At 40.5% G+C, this 26,397-nt stretch overlaps 1 protein-coding gene across 1 annotated transcript in view; it reads right to left on the reverse strand.

Moving 5' to 3' along the window:
• The window catches only part of Col14a1 (collagen type XIV alpha 1 chain), a 163,305-nt gene that overhangs the window by 76,888 nt on the left and 60,020 nt on the right, over positions 1-26,397 (reverse strand). The window contains exons 16-24 of the mRNA XM_051202657.1: positions 25,731-25,863; positions 24,460-24,519; positions 22,889-23,031; positions 17,815-17,944; positions 16,008-16,130; positions 15,106-15,255; positions 12,015-12,131; positions 4,418-4,564; positions 874-930 (exon numbers count right to left, since the gene is read on the reverse strand). Of these exons, the coding sequence (XP_051058614.1) occupies positions 874-930; positions 4,418-4,564; positions 12,015-12,131; positions 15,106-15,255; positions 16,008-16,130; positions 17,815-17,944; positions 22,889-23,031; positions 24,460-24,519; positions 25,731-25,863 (1,060 nt within the window). The remainder of the gene's footprint in view (positions 1-873; positions 931-4,417; positions 4,565-12,014; positions 12,132-15,105; positions 15,256-16,007; positions 16,131-17,814; positions 17,945-22,888; positions 23,032-24,459; positions 24,520-25,730; positions 25,864-26,397) is intronic.

The following is a 26,397-nucleotide window of genomic DNA, read 5'->3' on the forward strand; positions in this document are numbered from 1 at the left end:
CCCAGTATCAGTCACTAACCAACTTCAGCATTAATTATTCTCACTCCCGGGCTATCATAATTCAATTCCTCTTTTATAACTCAAACCATTGACTTTATTATTTGCATTAGTGTGTATTTCTCTTACAATACTGAAAGTAAGCCTATACTATCATGGTATTCCTCATGCCTAACATAAGAATTTTGAAAATTAATAGTATAGCTAATAAATGCTTGCTAATGGGATAAAAAAGTAATGACCACTACATTATTTAGAGTCTTAAATAGTTACCTTGGCAGCTCCAGCTGCTAAGATGAGAATGGAGCCTGGAGATGCACTTGGGGGGGGGGGTAAATTGGAGACCATTCCCCTTGAACTCAAAATTACATACTAGCTTTTCATGTACACTAAGTAAGTATATAACTATTCTCCCTTGGTAAACATTCTTTATTCTGAGATTTATTTTTCAATGAGATCAACATTAAATGATTCTGTAAGAAAAATCCATTCTGTGAATACAATTTATTATTAAGTGGATTTTTAAGTTGTCACGGTTCGATAAACATGTATGCATGTTACAAAAAAAGATTAAGTAGGACAATACTTTCTATTAATGTCTCAGTTTTCTTCTAAAATTTTTATTTTTGTTGTTTTTTTAATTATGTGTATTTGTACATGTGAGTTTGCATACGTGAGCGCAACACTGAAGGAAACCAGGAGCTTTGGATCACCCTGGAGCTGGAGATACGGGGTTATAGGTTGCTTGGTGTAGGTGCTGAGAACCAACCTCAGGTCCTGTGCAAAAGCAGTATGTGCTCTTTACCGCTGAGCCATCTCTCCAGCAACAAACAGAAGCAAGAGAAATCTTTCACAGTGTCACTACTGTTCTCTTACCTTCCTTTGCTGGTGGAATGGTTGGAGGGAAAGTTGGTGGTTCAGTGGGAAGCGATTCTGTGCAGAAAAAGGACAAAGAATGATCTCATTGTAGGGAACAGACAGAAGGGATATAGTAAATCTTTATTCAAGGTTATCGGTGATGTTGGCAACTGGCTTCTTTGAGAAATTAATGACGGCTATAAACTAGTCACAGCCTGTGAAAACTGGTTTATCCATCCTTTTATTCTACACCAAAGGCTTGTAATGCCATCTTGCCCCCATTCAGTCTGCCCAGCAGGAATCGATGTAATCAAACTGCCATCTACAAAGTGTTTCTGAGGTTGATTTAGGGCAGAGACCCTCACTTTCGTTGGAGATGTAGGGTCTGGCTGTTTTCACATCACGGTGAGGTTCATTTCCATTCTGCTTATTCACTGACCATCAATCCTTGGTTCCTGACACCCCTAACCCTTCCCACCCTGTGTCCCCAAGGATACCAGTTACTAATGAAATGCGATTCACTCTCTATTCTGTTCCATGTACATCTGGAAAGTCTCTCAGTTCTGAGAGCAAAGAATAAATTATTAGTGTGTTCAGATGTTTTCAACCTGCATCGCGAAGATGGCCTGGAGACAGTTAGAAAGAACATGGCCTGATTATAACACTGAAGATTTAGGGGAAAAAAAAACAGAAAAATATTACTATCCTGGTTTAATATTTGGGAAGTCCTTCAATTAATAATGGCCAGTCACAAAAGAGAAGTCCAGCTTCAAGTGGCCAACAGCTGGAAGAGTTCAAACTCTGACAGATATTATAAAGAGAATTCCTTCATTAGAAGAGATGACTTTTGTATTCTCTCCTAATCTGGGATTCAATAAAATTATCTAAGTGGCATGAGTCAATATGAAAGAATGTGATAACTGTATATTACTTATAAAGAAAAGAGTCCATGAACTCATTATTATGTGAAACAAAGCAAGTCAGAGGACACCATGGTAGGATCTCAATTGTGGGTAAAATAAAAAGCTTTTGGTAGAAGAAATCACAGTGGTAGAAATATGTCTTTCTAGAAGAAAGAATGAGGGAAGACATACTCTATGTGTTGTTGCTGTTCTGATATGGATACACGAATGACTTATTTTTAAAGCTTTTTGTTGATTTTTGAGAATTCTAAAACTAAAATGGAGAAAGAAAAGAAAAAGGGAGAACTTTTAACATTAAAACTAAGATTACAAAATTAAGCACTTTATTTGTTATAGAAGATTGAGACATAACCACAGCTTCACCAAACCCAGAATCAAATCAAGGGACGTTTGTTTGAGCACAGCATCTGACCAAAGAAACTCTTGGGTATGAAGAGCACACACACCCTGGTGCCACGTGTTCATACTTGATACATGGCACACAGATGGTCCCTATCTTCAACCATATGGGGGGGGTGCTGCCATAAAGCAGACAGTCAGTTCTACATTGCTTCAGAAAGTTGAACTAGAGCCAATGGATGGAAGCTACAAGAAGACAGATGTCTTCCACATCAAGGAACTATTTATATCAAACTAAGAGATCCCAACTGGAGTAACCCTGGGCTGGTACCTAACAGTTGTTGAGAGTAAGGTTAGGGAATACTAAAGTAGACCAGAGGTCACAAACTCAACTGTTTTCAACAGTCAGACAAATAGTAATCATGATCAAAGAATTTAGCCTATAAACCCAATAATACAGCAATTAACAGTTTCCAGAAGATTGACACCAGGAGGATACATAGACTACATTTAAAAGTTGTCCAAAGTTTTCAAAATATACTTTTAAAAAATTTTAAGTAAAGGTCCAGAGAAAATACATGCTAGTGAGATCTAGCTCTTTGGCTACAAGTTGTGACTTCCAAGAAGATAAAATAGAAGACAAAAGTATGTATCCAATAAAACACAAGTTGAAAGCTCAACAGATGTTCAGAGATGTTGAATTTTTCCTGCCAACATTGCTGGTAAGAAAATACGCATTTAATTTTATTGAAGAGTGAAAAGAATCTCAGAGATGTTGAACTACCCAAGACCATGTTAGTAGGAAGTAGCCCAATAAAATCCAATAATACATGCTTGAATCCCGAAGACCTGCTAAATTCAAAAATTATATGATGCACATTCACAAAACTAAATTCTAATTGAAAAAAAAAAAAAAATAAGAGGAAAACACCAGATACATTTTACAGCCTTGGCAAAGTTCAAAGGTATGCTTATCAAACTGTGGCAGATAGAAAGGGTTGTCTGTTACATATTTTTATTCACATAAAGTGTCCAGGAAAATAGAAAATAAGGGGCATTACATGGGGTTACATATGGACGGAAAGGGGAGTGTAGATGAGATTTCTTTGAGTTGGTGAAAATGCTTTAAGATGGAATGGTAGTGATGTCTATGTGACTCTTCCAATGTATTCAAAACAACTGAGTTGCCACACAAAATGGCTCTTAGATTTTATGAGATATAAATTACGTCAAAACACATGTATAAATATCAAATACACTTATTGTGATATAAAATTTCTGTATCAAAATTTTAGATGATTCTACTTATTATATTGTGTAGCACTGGCCAGCCTGGAACTCACAGAGATCCCCCTGCCTCTGTCTCCTGAGTGCTGCAATCAAATGCATGAACTATTTCACATCAGCTCATCCAGTGTGTTTTAAGGGAATGTGTTGATTGTGATTTTTTTCTTTGTGGTACTGGAGACTGGACAATCTATACAAGGTGGTAGTTCTTTCAAAATGTCATGCAGAAATGGAAGGAAATCGCATCACCCTCCCCCAGGCGCGCGCGCGCACACACACACACACACACACACACACACACACACACACACACACACACACACACCTGTTCAGATGCTCATCCTCAGGAATCTGAGTTTCAACTAGGGATACTGAGTTAAGTATACAAACACCACTGCCCTCAACCTGCTACTATTAAATCTGTTCTATCCATTGTAACGGCTATGGCCTTCAGGTTAGGAACTTCAGATTAAAAGCCATCCTAAGAGTCTGATACCCTCCATTCCTTGGAACATGTAAAATGTACTTTGTTTTAACTTTATACTTTGCTTTTCCATTCCATGCATCCGATCTGGACTCCAGCTTGAAAACAGCACAAGGGTCTGTTAAGGAGAAAATAACTCCAGGGTCAGCCAGTTGGAACATGTTGGCTCTGAGCCTGCCCGCATTGCTGTGGTAAGATGGTATTGTCCTCCAACTCAGTTTCACACACCACATACCATGAATGCTTCTTATGCATTTGGATCATAATGTACATCATTGTTTCAAGCCTTTTGCCATCAGATGGCCTTGTGGTCTCTTGTGCAACATATAGAGAATGGAAATGAAAACACAGTGATGACAGTATAGGAACATTGCAAAGACTTGGGGGCGCACAAAAGACAAAAAATGTATTGCCCATACTCCTAGGCAGCTATAGTTATTACTTTTCTAGACAGAGTGAAGATGTGGATCCATGTCAATGTGTCATTTGCTCATAATGAGGGGGAATCGGGAAAAGAGTTCTGACTTACGTGTTCTTTGCATGATGCTCACACTTGGTCCCTCAATCTCCTGGAGCTTTGTGTAAACACTGATTTTATATTCTGATTCTGGCTGAAGTCCATAGAAGCAATGCCTATTTACACCTCCTCCCAAGGTGGATTCTTGTGTTTGTGTGTCTACAAGTAAAGCAAAACAAAACATACATATATGACTAAGAAAAGGAAACAGTCAATTATGTCAATTATTAGCTTCTAAAACATATAATAGGAATAGTCTCCAGTGTGCAGCCCCAGCATTTATGTTCATTTGCAGTGTTGTATCTCCAGGTAGAGATATTATATGGCCACTGTATTTTTATCTGCTAAACACCACATTTAATATGAAAAACAAATAAGGCTTATCATTTTAAAAATTGCCAAGTTCAAGCTTTTGTTAAAGGAACTATTATTGCGCATATTTATATGCATGAATCTTAACTCATCTGTTGCAATAAACTCTTCATTCTTCTTGAATCATCAGAACATAGAGACACATTGTCATAGAAGGACAGATCTTTAACTCCTTACAACTCAGCATCATCTAAGACACTGTAACTGGAATGTGTTCTCAAACAAGCATACAAGCTTGAGGGAATTACCAGGACCATGTAGGAGTCCCAGAGAGCCCAGTTGATTCTCTGTCGCTCTTGCCTTTTTTAAAATTAATATGTTAATGATGGATTTCATCACAGCATTTTCATGCGTATGTGTTAGTATACTTTGTTTTAGACCATTTCCCTTCCCCACTGTCCTTCCCTGTCTTCCTCCTTGTGGCCCCCTTCATCTCCTCAAATAGACCTCCTTTTGGTTTCATAGCACATGTAATTAATCACCCTCTCTTTTTCCACCTAGCTCCCACTGAAGACTCTTCCTCCGCTCTCATTACACCTTACCCAGACCCCAAACTTAGCCTGACCTGGAACTTATTCTGTAGCTAAAAGCAACTTTGAATTTCTGATCCTTTTTCGTCTACCTTGGGAATGCTGGGATTGACAGATGTGTGCAACCATGCCCAGTTGTATGGGGTGCGAAGGATTGAACCCTGGGTCTTGTGCAAGCTCAGGGAACATAGTATTCCCTAGGCAACATCCCCCGTCTCCAGTCTTGATTTTCAGCTGACACCTGTGTCGTGCCTAACTTGTCATGTCTACCATGAAGGAGATTCAGCAAGCTTAGTGTGCCCTTTCTAAACTCCCTGACTGCGCTATGAAACCAACCCCTCCTATTCTTTCAGCACGGACATGGTGTTTAAGTGGTTTAAGAGCACAGAGACAGGAGTATTGTCTCCAAGTTACTGATAATCAGGTCCTTTCAGTTCTACCAAGGAGTTGTGCTACATACACCAGCTGCACATCATCACATCTGTCCTCACCATGCTGGGGGCACAAAGAACGGTGGAAGAGTAACTACTGGCCCCTTCCTTCTCTCTTCCCATATCCACAGTAAAATTGCTATACTTCTCTGGAAGAATTAGTGCTGGTCCTGGGATCTGGAGCCAGAAGATTTGGATTAATTACATTCATTATTTATTGACAGCCTATTTTATTCCAGGTTCCATGATGGCTCTTCAGTAATAACCACCACCACAGATGACAACGGCCAAAAATATTTAATGAATGATTACCATGTGCCAAGAGCTAGCATAAAGATTTTTATGTGTATTACTCCATTCTATTCTTATGCTATTGTAACTATCCTCAATTTAAAGACAAGAAATACTAACAAGTTACTTACAGTCCCTAGCTCAGGCACAGAACTGAAATTTGAGTTCGAACTCTGTATTCAGAAGGAATCACTTTACTGTCTACTACTACATCATAAAACAATGCAAGTTAAAGACTCAATTCTCCAAAATGAACAGTCTGAGAGTTGTGTAGTGCTGGTAAGGGGTCCTCATAAGTCCATGCTGGCTTTTGTTGGTTTTAAATTACTGAAAAGTTTCAGAAGTAGTCATAACATTCATTTTTCACCATAACAGATGACAGACTAGAAGGAAATGTCAGTATTACCACAAAAAGAAAACTTATTAAAACTTCCCTCTAGGGGCCAGCAAGATGGCCCAGTGGAGTTTACCACCAAGTCCAAGACTTGAGTTTTGAGCCTCAGAATCCACATGGTAGGAGAATGGACCCAGCCCCCACAAAATGTCCTCCACACTTGCTGTGACCCCTGCCACCAAATATACAAATCAGATGTGCCTCTAAAATCTTCCCTTGGGATTAATTCTAGATTCCATTCCATAAATCATTTCTTTGTTTTTTCCTAAAGATTTTTTAAAATGCATCTGTAAGTACAGATATCTGTGGGAGAGCAATGCTTGAAAGAGGCAAGAAGAAGGTATTGGATCTTAAGGGCTGGAGTTACAAGGAGTTATGAGCCCTGCAACCAGTATTCTGGGAACTAGCTCCGTTCCTCTGCAAGAGCAGCGAATATTCTTATGTGCTGAGCCATCTCTTCAACTCAAGTTGCGTATGTATAATCAAAGTCTTGAACTGCTTCTTGCTTGGAATTTAGAAACTGCTGTCAAAGGCTTCATGGATTCAATTTGCTACATATTTTTGTTTAATGGTTAATAAGAGCCATCTACTTCTCCAAATATATCACTTCAGAAGCTTATTTTTTTAAAACAACATATACAAAATACAAAAATAGTTGAATTAACTATTAAGTGGAAACATCAAAGAACTTGTCTTTTAGAAAGTATGACTTCTAGATAAATTTTGACCTTAAATGTTTTTATCTGCATCAATATTTATGTATTATAATAAACATTATTTTGAATTTTGACTATGGAAAAATCTTGACCTTTAAATTAAAGTCATTTGATAAATGACATTTGAAATTTCTTTTTGTATATTGTGAATATTAAAGAATTTCAGAAGTAACTTTATAAAGTAATATTTACTAATATATTCACACTGGGCTGAGAGTGTAGCTCAGAGCTTCTCTAGTGTGTGTGTGTGTGTGTGTGTGTGTGTGTGTGTGTGTGTGGCTTTGGGGTTGATCCTCAGCATCACAAAAAAAAAAGTCAAATATATTTGTTCACAATTAAGTATATCTACCTTAGTTATTTCTTATATATCACATGTAATGATGAAGTGAAAAGCATTGTTACTAGGCCAGCAAGATGGCTCAACTGAAAAAAATGCTCGCCCAGCACACCTGCTGACTTGAGTTTGATCCCTAGAAGTCATTTAAAGTTGGAAGGAGAGGACCAATACCCCAAAGCTGTCCTCTGACCTCCACACAGTCTCCTTCTGTGATAATAACACTAAATTAAAAAAAATACCATTGCATAAGATTATATTTTACTGAGAAATAAACATACTTACTAAATATGGTGCTTGGCTTTCCTCATATTTAAGTTCACCCTGTGGTTCCAAGGCTCAGAAACCCCAAGTAATTGCTTCGTTCTGACTCCCTAGGACTCTTCACAACTGCCTGCAGGTCCTATAAGCTTCCCATAATACAAGCATTTTATAAATTCTATGCATGGAGTATAAAGATCTATGGCCACAAAAGTTTCCCAGGGATTCTCGATTTCTGCCATTTCCTACTTATCAAGAATACTGGTGTACTTTAAAGGCCCTTGAAAATAGAATATTAATGAGCTTCATTGCAAAAATATAATAAATCTATAAAGCTATGGAAAATTGGAATGGGAACATTAAAATTAATGCCAAATAGTGTTAGTTTGACTCCCAACACTAACAAAGAGGGGTTCCATGAGTTGGGATGTACACATGTTGCTTTTGGCATGTGCCATTCAAGTCTAATGGCTTTGCCTTAAAGGAAAACAAAATCTAAACCGATTGGATGATGACTAATCCTTTCAATCTCTCTACCCAAAGTAGAAAGTTAATTTAGTTTACTCTTTTTTGGAACAGGATAAAATGTTCATTCTTTGTGTGTTTATTTCTAAGAAGCAAGGTAATCTAAATTCTCCGGATTGTTATCATGTTGGTAATGATGTCACCGTCTTGACTCCTCCAACTCACCACCAAAATGCCTAGAGTGGCTGCTGAGAGCCACATGCAGAGGCTATTCAGGCTCTGGACAAGGATCTTGTGAGAATGTTGGACATAAATAGTTTCTGTCCCTGGGTGTCTCAAATAATCTGACCTCCAGTCACCGTGCCTGTGTCTGACAGTTTGATTTTGAAGTACGCTTTATGTGCATTCCTTTTGAACCTTGGTCTTTGGTAAGGTAGATTACTGTAATCCTCTTCCCCAGATAACAGACTACAAAGTCAACATCTGAGCGCCTAAAAGGAGGAGAAGGGGGTGGGTGCACCCTTTGAACTCTTTCCTAAGCAGTCTACAGAAATTCACCAAGTTATACGAATTAGCGAGGAGACCATATGTAGGCCTTTGTGGTAGGAACTCTTTGAGAAATGCTGCCTCCAACCTTAGAGGCTGCATCCGCTGGAAAACAGACAGAAAGGGTGAGCAACTGTGGACGTAGTGTGGGTTCTTACTAAGGGGTCTGAGTTAGCAACTAGATGTCTCTCACTTTGCTCTGTACCAGAATTAACCAAAGCTTGGCAAATGGATAACTGAAGTTTCATTTCAGTCTTTCCCCAGAGACACCTTGTCCTTCTGGTGATCCTCTCCCCACACCCATCCTAGCCATAAAAATATCATAATGTTTACACAAGCAGATGTATTGTGTTTGCCAGCCTTGAATGGCATCTTCTCTCTTGGGATCCATCCCTTCCCCTCTTCAGACTTCTAATCTGGACAGCATTAAATACCACCCTGCTACTCCTGGCCATTGCCACCAGACACTGTCAGGGGAAAGCAACCCGGTCCAGCCAGTCTGTTTATTCCACCTGTGCACTCAGGGACAGACTTAAGGGCATGTGATCAAACCAGACCAGCATGACTCCATTTGTGGACTCCCCTGGGAACAGTGAGAAAGGAAGTTTTCTTTTGCCATGCCTGTGAAGCTAGAAACTGGCAGGATGAGACTCTGGATGCTACAGGGGCCCGCTCACAGAGCCTGGCTGAGAAAGCAAAGTAGGCCTGGAGGGAGCAAGGCTCCACCCCAAGAATAAGATGTTCAAACACCTGATCTAGATGTGCCTGAAGCCAGACTCATCCGATCCTCTCAATGCGGAAGCCAAGAAACTGGCCTTTGCCTTACCCCACTTTACTTATTACATTTCTGTAAAAGGAATAAACAAGTTTGAATGGTGCAGCCTGGGTAGTTTGCTTACAGATCCTTGGAAATGTGTGGGTAATTGTCACAGTTAATAGTTACCAGTGAGGTGATTTTGGATAAGCTTGGAGAATGAATCTAACAAGGATCTGAGGTTCCAACAGAGACAACTCTACTGATGTCACATCAGAATAAAGATGTAGGTGATCGGCCATGGAGAATATATGAGGGAAAATTAAATGTACTCTTTCAACACTAGAAATGTGACTGGGGTATTCAGCAATAAGTAGTCCTACCACAGAACGCAGGAGGAATCAGGTCCCATTTCTCCCTGCTAACTCCTCTGGCTGGGGCAGAGGGAGAGAAAGTTCTGCAGAAGCAATATATGTAACCAGTAAAATATATTACATGTTCAAAACTTGTAATCCATCCTCCCACTGGAATGATGGGCATCTCCCCATAAGTCCTTCACAGACAATGAGCCAGAGCAGCAATCACATTTCTCTGTAACATGAAGGTGCTCCATCCCATCCTTCCCCACTCTAAAGAAGAAATCCAATCCTTTGAATTCAATTCTATCAGCTAAAATATCAGACATGCATTCCCTCCAGCTATGCCCACATTCACCAAGTAGTCTTTTCTGCAGCCCTCAATTGAAATCTGTTGCTGATAAATGCCATTGAGTGAGAGGCAATTAAGTTAGTTCAGCTTTTAAGTCCCTCAGCTACAAACGCTGATGGCAAGTAAAAGAAACACTTCTGTACATTCTTACAACTATAGCCATTCAGTCTGAAAGATTTCTGGTAGCCTGGAAATAATTCTGTGGGAGTGTGAAAGATTCACATATTCTGACTCATTGAAGCCTTGGCTTCAGAAGTCACTGTGGCTTGGAGTTATCAGATCAATAGTTATACACACTAATCATATATGCTGATAAGAAAATCTCAGTGCGTCTCTAAAAAATATACTAAAATCTTGAATAAATAGTACCTCTTAGTTGAATTAATTCCATTTGTTAAGGTAATTTTCATCAACATAAATGGTAAAGTGTTTTTTATAAAAATATGACTACAAGGTTTATATATTTTTCAAAGTTTTTCTTGTCTTCACAGTTTATTCTATTTTAAATTACTCTGATATAAGTAGACAATGTAATTCTCTCTATTACACAGAGAGAATCAAGGATAATGTCTATGGAGACATTATCTTGCCTAGAGCTGACAAAAGAATTGTTCTAGAATGTTCTTTCTATCGCAGCTCATAATCTATAGGGGACATGTTTCCAAGTGGTCACAATAGCCTATTAAACCATATTTATATTTTATGGATTGAGTTAAAAGTGGCATTTCTTTATTTTGAGTGTAATTATAGAAGGCTGTGAGCTACTAAACCCAGTCTTAACTGAAAAACAAACAAAATGTTTCTTCTGCTTTCTATTTCTTTCTTTGCTTTTTTTTTTTTTTTTAAATAAATGGGGGAAACCAAGATCACTTATTCAGGAAAAAAAAAAAAAAAAAAAAGAGGTTACATCATGTTTTTTTTTTTTTTTTTTTTTTTAAGTAACTTTCCTTTCAAGTTTGGAACATGAAAATCTTCATTTGTAATTTTCTATTGTCTCATGTAATCCCCAGGGTTTTATACTTTTCTAGAAGCATCATCATAGTAATGCTCATTTTGACTTCCTTTGTGGAACAGTGTCAGTGTTGATGCTGAGGTGACTACTGATCTGGGGAGGGGCAGCTTCTTGTTGTCTTTGGCGTTTTTAATGAGGACAAAGAGAGGTTTTTAGTGTTTAAAATCATACATGTTCCAAAGAATTTTACATGAACAACTTGCTCATGGTGATATGGACACACGATGTGCCCTCCTGAATTAGAATGTGTTCACCACTAAGGCAAAGAAACACTCAGGAAAGCTTGCTATTTGAAGCTGGTCACCCTGGAGTGGACAACGATGCTATTGCTGGTTACTTGGTTCCTGAGAACTTGCTGGGTGCACAGCATTAATGGGTGAACATGCACATTCTCAGTGGATACCTCATAAATGCTATGGTACATTTCTTTTTCCTTTTTTTTTTTTTTTTTTTTTTTTTTTTTTGGTTTTTCAAGACAGGGTTTCTCTGTAGCTTTGGAGGCTGTCCTGTAGACCAAGCTGTCCTTGATTTCACAAAGATCCACCTGCCTCTGCCTCCCGAGTGCTGGCATTAAAGGCGTGCACCACCACCACACAACTTATATGAGCTTATATGGCAACATTTCTTAGCAGATGAGGGAAGTTCAAGAGTTAGGGTCAGCTGGTCTGATGTCACATGCTGCATCTCTGAGCCCTAAACATGCAGCCTCCAAAAGAGGACTCTGGTCTGATGTGACTTGCCCACAACAGTTTGCCCAGAAACGAGCATGCAAGTACTTCACGAAAGTGTACTTACCCTGAAGAGATTCTAGAACTATCCTATAGGTGGTAGCATGGCGATGTATTTGCCACTGAGCACACAAGCTTGTTGTTTCAACCTGATTGGCTTGGAGATCTGTGACACCCAAAAACACTGTAACAAAACAGAAAACTATGTCACACTGCAGACAATGCCACAAATCATACCTAGTTCTGGAAGCAATTCGTGGTCAAATTCTCAGTCAGGGGACTAGACTCAGAAGTGGGAGATTTACCAACTCACAAAAAATTATCAACTCACAAAAAACTGAAGAATAGAAGACAATTGTTTTACCATTTAAATAAATGTGTGCAAAACAAGACCTATTGTCAGACTGAGATTCCTCAATGGAAAGGGACACATATATTCATGAAGAAAAGGTAAAGTACTCAAGTAATGGGCGGTGCCATGGCTTCCCCTTTTTGAGGCGAACCTTTACCTGTTCCACAATGGCCATATAACCAAAGTAACACAGGATGGACGTACAGGGGAATGAGACAGCCACGACTAAAATCCACAGGTAGAGCAAGCAGACATGGGCCTGTCACACAAACAAAATGCCTTCACAAAGACAGCGCTGTGTGAAAGCACGGTTTATAACATTTGTCCTTTTATGTCAGGGTATGGGCCCAGTGTCTTCAGGCTCAAACACTTCGTTGAAAATGACAGGATTCGTTATTTCAAATGCTCCATTGTGATCTCATAGAATTAGAGAAAGAGGGTTGCTACCTCTTTCTCTGGGGACAGTGGGGAGGCTGGGAAATGGCAGAGAGGGGCTCCGCGACTGTTCTGAGTAGGAGAGAGAATTGAAGCCAAGTGTCCTGTCACACAGTAGGGCTGCGTGCTATAGCTTATAACAATGTACTGCAGGTTTTGGAATCAAAGAAACAGCAGATTTTGAAAAGTCTTACAAAGAAAGAGATGATAAACATGTACAGAGACATGTGCTAATTATCCCGGTTAGATCTTGTGACGTATGCGAGCATTAGAAACCCACAACATATCCTACAAATGTGTGCAGCGACTAATATTCAATCAAAATGAAATAAAACATATACAACTGCATAAAAATGAACTTCTTTTTGAAACTTTCAAGTGTATAGTTTGCACGTGTAAGAGAAAGTATTTAACACCCTTGAATTTCTTTTCATCGTAGAATGCTGATCTACATGGAAGATAATTTTGGGAAGCCGTGGAAAGATTTATTCAGGATAATATAAAAGTAAGCATTTGGTGTTTATCATTTAGACTCAAAAGCAAAGAATTCACATTTGTTTTTCCAAATGATCTCTTCCTTCCACACAATTTTTCTCTTATGTCACCCTGTCCCTTGGCTAACTCATAAAAAATTACTTCATAATTATTGTTTTCAAGATAGTGAAATAATCTTACCTAAGCACAATTTACATATTTATTTTACTCCTATCTGTTGGAGCGGAGAGAAGTCTCACTTCCTAAAGTCAACTGAAGTACTCCTTCCCCAAACATTACATTAATTATTACAACAACTGTGCTAAAATATTCAATTATCTGTCATTGCATGAGGTTGTATTGCCTGGGGGAAAGAACAAGCCAAAACTGTTTTAATTTTTACTTAATGGATAGGAGTATAAAATAATTTAATATTCTCTGTCTTCAAAAATATGTTTGGAATGTTCAACATACCAATAGAGAACAAAAGGAAAAGAAAAAGAAACAGAGAGGAAAATAAGTATATAAAAAAATTATTCTGGAGACACAAGTGGCAGAGACATAAAGGCGAACCAGAGGGGTAAACAGAAGACAGGGTAGGGAGAAGGTATGATGTGCACTGTGGGGGGAGGAGAGCTCTGCTGTGATGGGGGAGGGGCTCTGGTGTGATAAGGGGGCTCTGGTGTGATGAGGGGGCTCTGGTGTGATGAGGGGGCTCTGGTGTGATGGGGGTCTCTGGTGTTATGGGGGGTCTCTGGTGTGATGAGGGGTCTCTGGTGTGATGAGGGGGTCTCTGGTGTGATAAGGGGGCTCTGGTGTGATGAGGGGATTATGGGTTGCTGTCACAGCAAAGCAAAGGAACATACTGAGTGATCATATATAGTACCCCAAACAATGTCACCCCAATATTCACAGAAGAGACAGAACCACAGGCTAAAGCCATCCCATAGTACTCAAATGCAGAGAATTCATTTTTATTCTTTGTGTGTTTGTGGGTGTTTTGTTTTGTTTTGCTTTTCTTTGGAGACAAGCTCCCTCTATTATGTAGCTGTGGCTGTCCTGGAACTCCCAGAGATCGGCCTGCCTCTGCTTTCCAAGTACTGGGATCAAAGATGTATAATCACTATATACAAAAAGTGCCAATCTTGCATTTATCATAGGTACATGGTTGTATTTTAGGTCCTTGTATCTAAAAATAAGCATAGAACAGATGGTGTGGAAGTATATAACAAATTTCAGAAAATACAACATGTCCCCTATGTAATTCTGTGTGTGTCTAGGAGTTCTGATGCCAATGAGAAATCCCAACTTGAAAATCCACAAAAGAATATAAGAAGTCCTTAGAGTGCTGTGACATTCTTTCAATACATGGTATGGTGGTCTCTCTCTCTCTCTCTCTCTCTCTCTCTCTCTCTCTCTCTCTCTGTCTCTCTCTCTCTCTCTCTCTGTGTGTGTGTGTGTGTGTGTGTGTGTGTGTGTGTGTGTGTGTGTGTGTAAGAGAGGGAGAGAGAAAGAAAAATCATTTGCATGGAAGGTGAATGGCAATACTTTGAGAAAAGGCAAACTTCTCCTTGGCCCAGCTTTGACTGGCATTGGCCAGATCAGAATACAGGCCGCTTGGAAAAATTCACCTAATTTGAAAAATGCCAGTGGATTTTCCAGAGGGAAATCCTATTTGCAACCATCAAGCCGACTGGAAAAAGAAGCTGCTGGCATCTGCCTGCCAACTAGGAGTCTGGACAGTCCTGAGAAACTACCACACCTTTCTTTCCCCAAAATACCATCCAGGAAGGATCATGAGGAGGGGGAGAAAAGCCAACGGTTGAGTCACAGGGAAGAGCAAGCATAAAGCCACTGGTGGGGCTGGAGCGAGCATCCGTCCATCAATCAGGCTTACGTGTTTTCACGAGGCCACTCAGAGCATCACTGAAGCCTGTGGCCTGGGAAGCAAATATCTTCACGTTGTAGTCCATTCCACTGAGGAGATTTGTGATAACAATGGTGTTGATGTCAGCACTCACGAAAGTTTCCAGAGTTTGACCAGGAACTAAATGAGACAGAGTATACACTACAGTTACAACAAACATGCATTCGCAGGGAAAACTATTCAACCAACTCTTGACAATTGCCCAAGATGCCTCAGCAAGCAAACAATGAGACTGAGGCTGGAATCTATTATCAACTGTCTCTAAAACTACTGATTTTTAAATGTCCAGCGTTTACACATCCATGGAGCCATAATCCCTCCTACTCCTGGGGAGCCCATCTTTCCTTAGACTTGTTCCCTGCCTAGGCTGAGATTAGGTCAAGGAGATGCACACCAAGTAGATATTCTATTCTGTTCACCAGTATGCCTGCTAATTTTCTCCATGAGGTCGTCGTTTCATCCATCTAATAATGTCTACTAACAAAGACCATACTAAAAAAAAAATAAAACCCTTCTCCTCAAAAAAAGACAGGAAGCAATTTTTAGTTATTTAATATATAAGATCAAATACTGAGAGACACAGTACCCAAAATGATCTTAAAAGATACATGGTGTCAGTGATTTGCTGTCAAGCCTGACCACTTGAGTTTGACAGCAGAATCCACATGATGGAAGGAACTCCTCCAAGTTGTCCTCTGACCCCCACTTGCATGCTCTGGCAAAGGAAAGTTACACACACACACACACACACACACACACATACACACACACACACACACACGCATGCCTATACTAAATTCTTTGAAATGCAATTTTAAAAAGAGTTTTAAATATACTTGAGATATCTACCAGTGGTTCTGAGAGAAACTTACTGCTCACAGGTTTGTAGACAATCCTATAGCCCTTCACAGGGGCAGATGGTGGGTCCCATGTAATGCGCAACCGGTTGTACCATTCTTCTGAGACCCTTAAGTTCTGTGGACCGGAGGATGGCACTGTGTACACAGAAGAGGGAAAGTAAGAGGTTCGGTATAGTCCCCTTCTTGGTGACCTTCTCTTGTTGCCAATGAAATCTACGTTTTTTTCCCCTACAGATGTGCAGGTGAAAAAGCAATAAAGCTCACGTTGACAAATGAGTTTTATCTGAGATCCAGCGGTTCATTCAAAGTATGATGGTTCTCTTTTCAAATAATTTTAACCGAAAAACAAAACTGGATGATGCTTATTAAAAACCTCTATCTTTGCACCAGTGCAGTCCACATATATCAAAATGCACGTGTTGGTCCACACTGAGGGTGCTGCTCACACAAAATAACTGGTGAGAGTCTGAGGAACTTCTGCTTCCTTCTTTTTACTGACTTCAGTGAAAACCACTTACAGGAGAAGAACTCAATCATTGACATTACTCTGTACTCAGTCCACGTGTAAACTATTTGTCTCTGGTGATGGATTAAATGGCCAGGTTTTTTTAGACGCTCTTTCCATTAAGAACTGGGAGTCATCAGTCTCTGAATGGATTCTCTGACTACTATGTGAGCCATGGACTATGTGGCAGTGGCACCCTTGAAATCTTCTCTTGCAGGTCAGGGATACCATGTGACAACTATGGAGAGCTCTGACATGAATCAATAGAGACAGCTGGACCTTGTATCTGTCCTCTCCAATAATGTCAGGCATGTAGTAAAATTGTCTTGAACCTCGCAGGCCAACCCAGCCACAATGTGAATAGCAGTGTGTAATGATAATTTATATCACTTATATGGTACAAAAGAATTTCCTAGCAAGCCCTGATTTCCTGACCCAAAGTGTCAGAAACTATAATAAGCGTAGTGACCGTGTGAAGCCTGGGGTGGTCTTTATGTAAGAATAGACATTAATAATAGCAAAAAAAGACAGATAAGAGTTAGCTTGCTGACTCCTCATTTAACTATGGTTGAGGCATCTTGAATGTTTTATGATACTTCCTTGGGACCACGTGGTGTTGTCGGAGGTTGTCACACAAATGTGAGATGTATAGATGGGCTCCAAAAAATGAAAACCTTTGAAACTGTGGAAAGAAAGAAACCTTCCCTCTGACTGTCTCAGTGTGTTACAACAACAAAAAGCTGGCTAATTTGAAACAGCAGAGGTTGCTAGGGGGCGGATATATGAGCAAGACAGTACTACAAAGGGTAATATCAACATAAGAAACTTGGGAAGAGATATAATTGCTTTCTATTTTCTACTGTAGTGGTGATGGTTACATGAACCCATCTGTGTGTTAAAAATCACAGACCTGTAATAAAAAGAAAGCAATTTGCCATATGGTTATTTAAGAAATAAAACTATGCTTACAAAAAGAAATGGGGTAGGGGAGGAAGAAGAACAGGATGGCACCACAGAGAGACTTAGATTGTCATGGTCTCACGAAATGTGGAGAAAGTTCACAGGCCTGAGGACCCTACCTTGCTGAATCATCAGGACTGGGGATGAGCCATGAGGTGTCTGTTTCAGCTTTCACAGAAAAAAACCGGAGCCCAGTGATGCTAAACAGCTTGCCCAGACTGCACCGTTTATGGGTGTGGAGTCGGGGTTCTCACACATTTCTGGTCCCTAATCTGTTGCTCTAACATTGCACTATACTTCACCCATCACAGGTGGTAGGTAAGCTAGTATCCAAGGGGGCAAAAATTCACTTACAAGTTCTTCCCGGGGCAGAAACGCTGGCACCTTCTCCAGAGGTGTAGATGGGAGTCACCGTGACTTTGTATTCAGTGTCTGGAATTAGAGTCTTCAAGAGGACATTGTTCTGTATTCCAGGTACCATGATCTGAGCAGAAAATAAAGTATGTGACCTTGAAAGACCTATTCTCACTGACCTAGTAACCAAGTGTCACTACAGACATTCTGAAAGCATCAGAGCGAGGCAGGCTTTGAGAGTGAGGAGAAAGGGAAAGGCATTCATGCAAAAGCTTTTCCTCCTGTCATGCCCCTCACAAAATGGTAGTCTATAATCTCTAATATAGGAGGATTAACTCCCCAGAATATCTCCTCTCGATGTCTTCTCAAAATTTGTGGAGATGACAGAATGATCATCTGTGTAGCCAACAGGTGCTTACAGTCAAAATGTTCATTCTACAATACAGACTGTTGCTTATCTGCTCTGAAATGACTTGAGCATCCTCGTATGAATCCAGCCTCCTCTACTTTCCTTCCTCAGTGATAACCTGACCCCAACATTTTATTCTTTCAATTAGAAGGGATGGATGGCAGCCAAGAGCAACAGAACCAAGCACTGAGAGCCAAGTTTTTTGAGTTGAAACATATTTAACAGCAACACTGAAAACTGCAACAGCTTCCTTACATATGGAAGGAGATGTCCTTCCTACATCTGGATCCACTATCCTTTCTGTCACTAAAGATGCCGGAAAATAAAATCAAGAAGGAGGTGGGACCCTCACCAGCTGGTGTGCAATGTGCCACGTGGCACACAGTACAATTCTGGCATTTCTAAGAGACTGCTCTGAACCACATCTACACTACAAAATACTGAGCTTGTGCTCCATCAGCCACATTCTGGCACTTTTCTCTGGGCTGTGGGGAACTTAATAATCACTGGGAAAAAATGTGAGGAGGTAGGAACTGACCCAAGAGAGCTTAAAAGAGTCACAAGACCAGGACAGCCAGAGAGCTTTTCCATTCCACGGCTGGGTGAGATGCCAGCAGGCTAGGCCATGCTGTCTCCTTCTGAGTGAAGGAAGGAACCCCTCTATCGGAAAGTAAGACCTAGAAAACCTTGCGGTGAACCCAGAAGCAGCTATTGCTGTGATGCAGCTAAGCTCCAACATGCCTCAGTCTTGTACATGATAAAGGAAGTCTGCCTTAGGTGACTGTGGTTCCGCTCATCACAGAAAGGGACACTGGAATGTACAGGTTGCTTTGTGTGGGCTCTTGAGAAGCAGCTATAAAAATAGCAGCTCCGTTTTAATCTAGAACGAGTTAGTCGACCTGGCATGAAGGAGCTGAAGGATAGCTGTGGATGCCCTCACGTGTATTGTCCCATCAGGGTGGCTTCCGTGGGAGTGTCTCTCTTCAACAGAATGCTGGAGTAGAGCCCAGGCTTTCATTCCAAGCAGCCTAGCAAACCACCCATATCGACAGTCTTTAAATAAGGTCAGGTCTCACACTGGGAAGCATATGGCCTTGGTTCCGATCAAATTGAGCCTGTGGAATATTGTAAAGCAGTGAGACCACTCTGGAGGATTCCCACTGCTTGCCAGATAGTAGTTGCTGTAGTTTTCAACAACAGCCCTCATTAAGTGCCAAATAGTTTGTGCCAGGTACTACTAGAAGAATCCGAATCCATTAAGTTAGTTCATTGTGGCCATGACTTCTTAAAATAGAGATATCACCCTCATTTTACACATGTGGAAACAGACCCACATGGTCCAGTACAGAGGCCATATTGAAATTTCAGAGATATGATCTAGGCCTTGCTAGACCTTTGGGGTTTATGCCTTACAAGTATGAAGAACAAACTTTTTTTTTTTTTTTTAATCCTGCTAGTCACTCCCAAGAATAAAATGGAAATTTCCTCTAGGGTATGCAAATTTCATTCTATTGGCTCTCTGCTTGTTTAAGGGAAGGAGAGTAAGATTGTGCATATTAATAGACTCTCCTACTTGAAAACAAAGTGCTGCAGTCATAGCAGATGGCGACTTTTATTTGAAGACAAATCTATGAAAGATGTCCGTGATTAAAAGGGATGCAAACACCACTGGGAGCTTCATGTCTGCAATTTTTTTCTGTCGTGTAACTTTTCTCTGTCTGGTTCTGTCAGATCTCTCTGGATCACATACAACAAGCTGTGGCCTGCAGAAGAAACTAGAGTCCCTGCATTTTGGTGTGTTTCCCACTTACAAAATTCTGCTTCAGACCACGGTCCTTCGTACGGTAACGAAGGACGATGCAGAGTGATGTTGGCGGCATTGCTCTAATCCCATCCGCTGTTAGAGATGTGCATCAAATACACTAAAGCTATTTTAAGATATCAATTGGTCCACATGATTTCATGACCTTTGGGCTTTGCCATTGGCCTGCCTGTCACTATGCTACCTTACTCTCACATCCTAAATTCAGATTCATCCTACTTCCTATCTCACTAATGATGCAGGATGTGTAGGTGTCTCAGTGGGGAAATGCAAACCAAGCATGAGGATCTGACTTCAGAACCCTACAACCATACAAACAAGGGCATGGCAGCACAGGTCTGCAACCCCGGCACTAGGGGAGTGGAGACTGGCAGATCCTGGAGGCTTGCTTGCCATCCAATCTAGTAAAATGTCAAGCAACAGGTTCAATGAGAGAGACCCTGTCTCAAAAATGAGGTGAATGATGGAGGAAGGTACTAGAGCCAATCTCTGGATTCCACAGGAAATGTATGTGGGTCTCTCTCTCTCTCTCTCTCTCTCTCTCTCTCTCTCTCTCTCTCTCTGTGTGTGTGTGTGTGTGTGTGTGTGTGTGTCACACACACACTTATCTAATTAGCTGAAAATTAAAATAATACATCATTTTATGTAGCAGTAGCACTTGATAAGACACATCTATAAATCCTCAATCCTTGGGCCAGTCTATTAATTCATAATGCATCTGTAAGTTACATGCAGGAATCTAATTTAATTAGAATTTACTAAAGGAGCTAGGAATTTGAAATCTCCCACTAGGATTCCTTTTACATGATAGAAAACCAACAGTCCATTTCACAGTAAACTTATCAATATTTTTCATTGTCTTTAACGCTTTGTTTAGCTGGGACAGACTAAGATTCTTTATCTTGTTTCCCTTCATTTAGGCGTCCAAGTTTTTCTAATATAAATAGTGCAAAACAAAAGAAATTCTCAAAGGGTCCACAGTCTAGAAGCCAACAAAAGTAAATGTTATTATTATTTCACTTTTCAGGGTTTACAAGTGCATGTGAGATTAAATTGTTCCTTTTTCCAAATCAGCAGGAGTTAGCACCAAGAAGCTAACTGTGCTCCTTGAAAAGTAAAAGGAAAGCATCTCATGCTGAAAGGTCTCTGTGGGTCCTTATTTTTAGGAACAAAATTATCATAGCAGGATAATAATAGGGAAAACAAAATGTACAGATATCATATTTATTTGATACACCTAAGTATAACTTTTTAAATTTGCCAATCATGAATCCTTTGGAATGTATTTGTTGTCAGAGTGAAATTATAGTACAATATGAATTAAGTGTCCATAACTTTCCAGAAACACTCTTATATCAATGGCATGAACCTGAAGGTTATCTATCATGCACAAGACCCTGGAGGCCATTACTCTGCCCTGTAATCTTTCTTCCATCACCTGGAAATAAATAATGTTGGGCTCAGACAATTGATTTTTTTCATCAAAGTCTTCATTATCTTTTTTAAAAAAAATACTGGGATGGGGAAGGGTAATGTTATTCTTGAGTAATGATGAGTTTTGAAGATTTCCTCCCTAGAATATTAAAAATGACACCGCAAAAGAAAAACATTTAGTAATTATATGTTGTAACAATAAATAGAACGTATGCTGTAAGACGTCAAACATTTCCTGCTGAAAACTGGAACTCTCTCCTTTGTTTGGATACATGCATAAGAAATAATTCCTAAGGTGACAATATGCTATAAACTAGGGAAATCTGGGGAGGCTATGATTACCAGAGTACTAGATGTATGCAGAACAACTTAAAGAAAATGCATCACAAATCCTTGAGAAGAGATGCCCAAGTTTAAGAATAAATGAAAAATGGCTAAAACTAAACTCAAAATGAGTTGGTGGTAATGAGACATTGGTAAATGATTAGACCGCTCCTGTGTGCCTTGCTTAAACGCTTTATAGTGAATTCACAAGAGCAAAAAGAGTTTAACCCCTGACTTGGACTTTTACACACACATATATACAAATACAAGTGTGCAATGCCATTGGTCTTGTCTTGATTTAGTTTGCTGATGGGGATGTCTTCTGTGCATATGTCTCTCTCGTTGGTTAATGAATAAAACACTGCATGGCTAGTGGCCAGGCAGGAAAGATAGGTGGTGCTACCAGAGGAAGGGAACTCTGGACTGTGTAGGCAGAGGACTCATCATGGGAGCCCGGGAAGAGAGGATGCAAGTCAGGCATTCTCAAGTAAGATAAGACCATGTAGAAATACATAGATTCGTAGTTATGGGTTAATAATTAAGACAGAGCTAGCCAATACGAAGCCGAAACAACTGACCTACAGTTTCATAATTAATATAGCATCTGTGTATTTATTTGGGGCTGACGTGGCTATGGGACCAGGCTGATGGGAGGAACAATCCACTGTAGTTTGCTTTTGAAATATACACGGTCTGCCAGCTGGTCTCCAACTCCAACTCCTGGGTTGGACTGAACCTCCTGCATCAGGCTCCCTAAGAATTGTAGGCCCATACCACCACACCTTCCCTAATAGCTCTATTATAATCCTATTTAGGACAAGGCAGCAAAAGCAATACTAGAGGACAGCTGCAGAGGCTTGGTTAGCTTGAAGCAAACTGGGTATGGCAGGTTTTAGAGTTCAAATGACATGATGAAGTCAACAGTGAAGCTTGGATTGAACAAAAGAGCATCAGTTTCTGCAGACATGGAGTCAGCAAGCAATGGGCAGGAAAGCTTGTGCTCATCACCACAGATAGCCGTGATAGCTCTACCAACAAAGGCTGTGAGACTAGTGGTCAGCCATTGTTATACAGACCGCTCCTACCACTTCTTCCATGGGGTCCCCTTGGGCTGTCAGGTAGGTCACCCTAAACTGCTCCACATTGCTGTCAGAAATGTCCCATGTGACCCGCAGGCTAGTAGCCGTTTCATCATCTACAACCAGGTTTCTGATTCCTGTCTGGAGAACTGGAATAAACAGAACCACATATTAAAGAACGTATAGCCCATCACAACTCAAAACAAGACACAGATACTATCTGTGGCGTGGCACCCAGCATCATTCAATGCAGCCTTATGAGAGACACCTACGTGAAGCAGGAGCTCCATGCCCATGGACGACAGAGAACTGAAGGAAAACCAGTGAACTAGACTCAAGAGGATGCATGGCCCTGAGCACCTCTTACTAGTTATCTCTTAGGGAAATCAGCATGGGTACCAGAGTTCACCACTCTCCTGTGTGATGCAGCACCCAACACACATCTGTCCACCTGCCTGTTTTAACCCTACTCACTCAAGAGCAATCACCACCTCAGGCTGCCTGTATCTTTTCAGCCCACACAAGTTATCTTTTCCCACACATGGTATTTTTTCTGGGATATTTGCCCAAATGTCTTTACCTGTGTTCGCCAGAACGTTCATCTTCATCTGCCAAGGTGTCTCTTCCCTCTCTTCCCTCCCATGTTCCGCTTTCTTTCTTTCTTTCTTTCTTTTTTTTTTTTTTTTTTTTTTTGTTAATTCTACCTTCTACACTGACTTTCTTTCCTCCTGCCCATCTCCACTGTACATTTCCTTTCTCTTCATTCATTTAGTCATAAAAACACTCCTGGGACCTGTCTTCAATATCATATTATGTAGGTATTTGACACATACATGACTAAGTATTGAGAAAAAAATGTAGGAATGACACAGAGTATAGCTAGGAGGCTTAACTGATATAATTATGGCAAATTCTCAGTTCAAGACACAGTTCCTGAATGTGGGTATCAAGAACGAAAACAGGAACTATCAAGAGAGAACTTGTATGTTCCAATAAAGATAACTTAAGGCCCAAATAAAAATTAGCTGAAGAATAAATAAGTGAATGGGTGGGCGAAAGGGTAATGGAGAGCTACTGAATTGTTTTAGATGTGGAGATAAAGGTGTGTTTCACGTATTTCACTCAGACAGAGAGTTGGGAGGTGTACTACAGTAAAGAGAAAAGCTTAGATGAGAGAGGAAACCACCAGTCGGGGACTAACACTACAGAAGTCAAGTGTCAGGTCCCAACAGAAATGACCCTGACAGTGGTGTGGTAATTGTCCTCAGAGAGTACCAGAAGTGAAGGAGACAAAGACTCCTGTGGGTGTCACTGTGTTAACAGCTTCGGAAAGGTGACTGGGAATCTAAAGTAGAAGGGTAGAGTGTTTGAAGGGTGGTGAACTAGGAGACTGTGGTGCTCCATGGGAGAGAAGATGTAAAGTCCAAAGGTTGCTGACACATATGAACTGTTTGCAAGAAAACAAGGAAAAGAACACCTCTTTTCTAATTAATAACCAAACCCAAATAAAACTAGGAAACATGACTTCTGTTTACATCAAGCGTGTTGAGGATAAACCAGTCCCTGTGTGTTCTCACCTGAAGTCACGGGGCTGGTAGGCTCTACAGTCGTGGGTGTTTCTGTCCAAAAGTCATCAACTGAAAGAAAATTCGTTCCTTAAAATTATGTAAAGTCAATATTCTACACATTTGCAGAAACGATTGCTTAACTTCCCGCTTTCTTTCCATAATAAACTTGACTGTCACTTGCAAGGAGGAAAGGGTGAACTTTATCTGCTGTTTCCGTGGATAAGGATGATGGAAAGCATTAGTGTCCCATCAGGGATTCCAGGTAAGTGCTTGAATTACACCTACAAAATTGTGAAACCTCACAACTGTTTTTAAACAGGGGCATACCCACGATAATTAAAGATAATTAAATTGTAGACCAGGTTGTAAAAAGGGTTACCTAAAAAAGACCACCCAAGAGGGCACCGTGTTCAGGCAGGCAGCGTCTCGTCTGCGTCCTGAGTCTACCGTAAGTGGATGCTGGAATGGAGTGGCTGTGGGGTGTGCTGTATTCACTCGCTGATCAACACATCCATGGAGCACACCATCAAATCCTAGCTTTGGGAACTGGCTCCTCTGAAGGCAGAGCCTCTCTGATGGGCACTCTTTCCCCACCAACTGAAGACATAGGGGTACTGGGTCCAGCCTCTTTGTCTCACTTCTATACAATTCAGAAGGCTGATTCTAGCTCTGGGGATACTGACAGGATGACCAGGGCTCATTCAGACCCTCTGTGCAGGTCCATACCCTTTCCAGGTTATAAGATAAGGGTCTCCCACCTGCACTTGCCAATAAATGTTCTAAATGCCATTTAAGAAGATTTAATGAGTTATACCTCGTTTTTTAAGAAAGAAGGGTATATTACTTATAATTTCAAAAAGGAAAATGAAGAAGGGAATAATAATCACTGAGTAAATTTTTCAAGACATTCTTATAACCAAGACCAATTTGGAAAATTCCAGAAACTCTTGGCTACAATAATATCTGGCTTATTTTGCAATTGGAACATTTATGGTTATACCCATCTTTTCATCTATCTTTCCATTCAGTGATAGCTGTTGGTACAATTAAGATATGTTTGGAACTGGAGAATAAAATAATGGACAAGACAGGAGCACTCAGTGCCTTCACTGGGATGACAGTCTGAGGAATTACGACACTTCCAACATTTAATGTCATTGACTTTACGGCATAAGACAAATTCTGGAGGGTCAAAGAAAAGTTGAAGCCTAACGGGGGAACACAGGCTGTCTGTGTGGATGGTGGTCACTCAAGCTCACCGTGGCCAAACCAGGACTTACGTGTGGTCCCGACGGCAGTCACCACCTCGCTCTCACTTCCATCGTCGAGCACAGCTAAGAGTGAGACTTCATACTCAGTTCCAGGATCCAGGCCTTCAACAACGTATGAGTCCTGCTCTTCCTTCAGGGCGACCTGGAAAGAGCTGGATGCTTAGTAACTGGGGTTACTAAGAGAGCGCGGTAGATTGCCCATTTGACACTGGAAAACACATGGGTGAGCTCGTCCCTGGGGAAGACTATTTCTCCAAACTCAGCAATCCTTGGTTGTCTATAGTTCTTTGTTGAGGGCTGACAACTCAGAGCCCTTCCCCTGCCCACTTTGGCTTCTCTGTTATTGTCTGTCTTGTTCAGCTCACATGTAGGCAGTCACGTCAGTGAGAGTTTATGGATGTAGCTTCTAACATTACCAGGAGACACAATCTCACACCTAACTCCCTCACACCCTGCTTCTCCAGATCTCTCCATCCCAGCCCCTGCAAAGATCCCTGAGTCTTAGGTACAATGTATACACATGTACATGTATGTATGAAACAGCAACTAATGAAAAAAAAGAGGCCATGGACTTGAAAGATGGCAAGGAGGGATGTATGGGAAAAGGCCTGGAAAGCGGAAAGAGCAGGGAAATTATGTAATTATATGAGAAACTCAAAAATACAAGAAATAATTT

This window comes from Phodopus roborovskii, unplaced genomic scaffold (assembly GCF_943737965.1).
Source record: "Phodopus roborovskii unplaced genomic scaffold, PHOROB, whole genome shotgun sequence".
Lineage (NCBI taxonomy): Eukaryota > Metazoa > Chordata > Mammalia > Rodentia > Cricetidae > Phodopus > Phodopus roborovskii.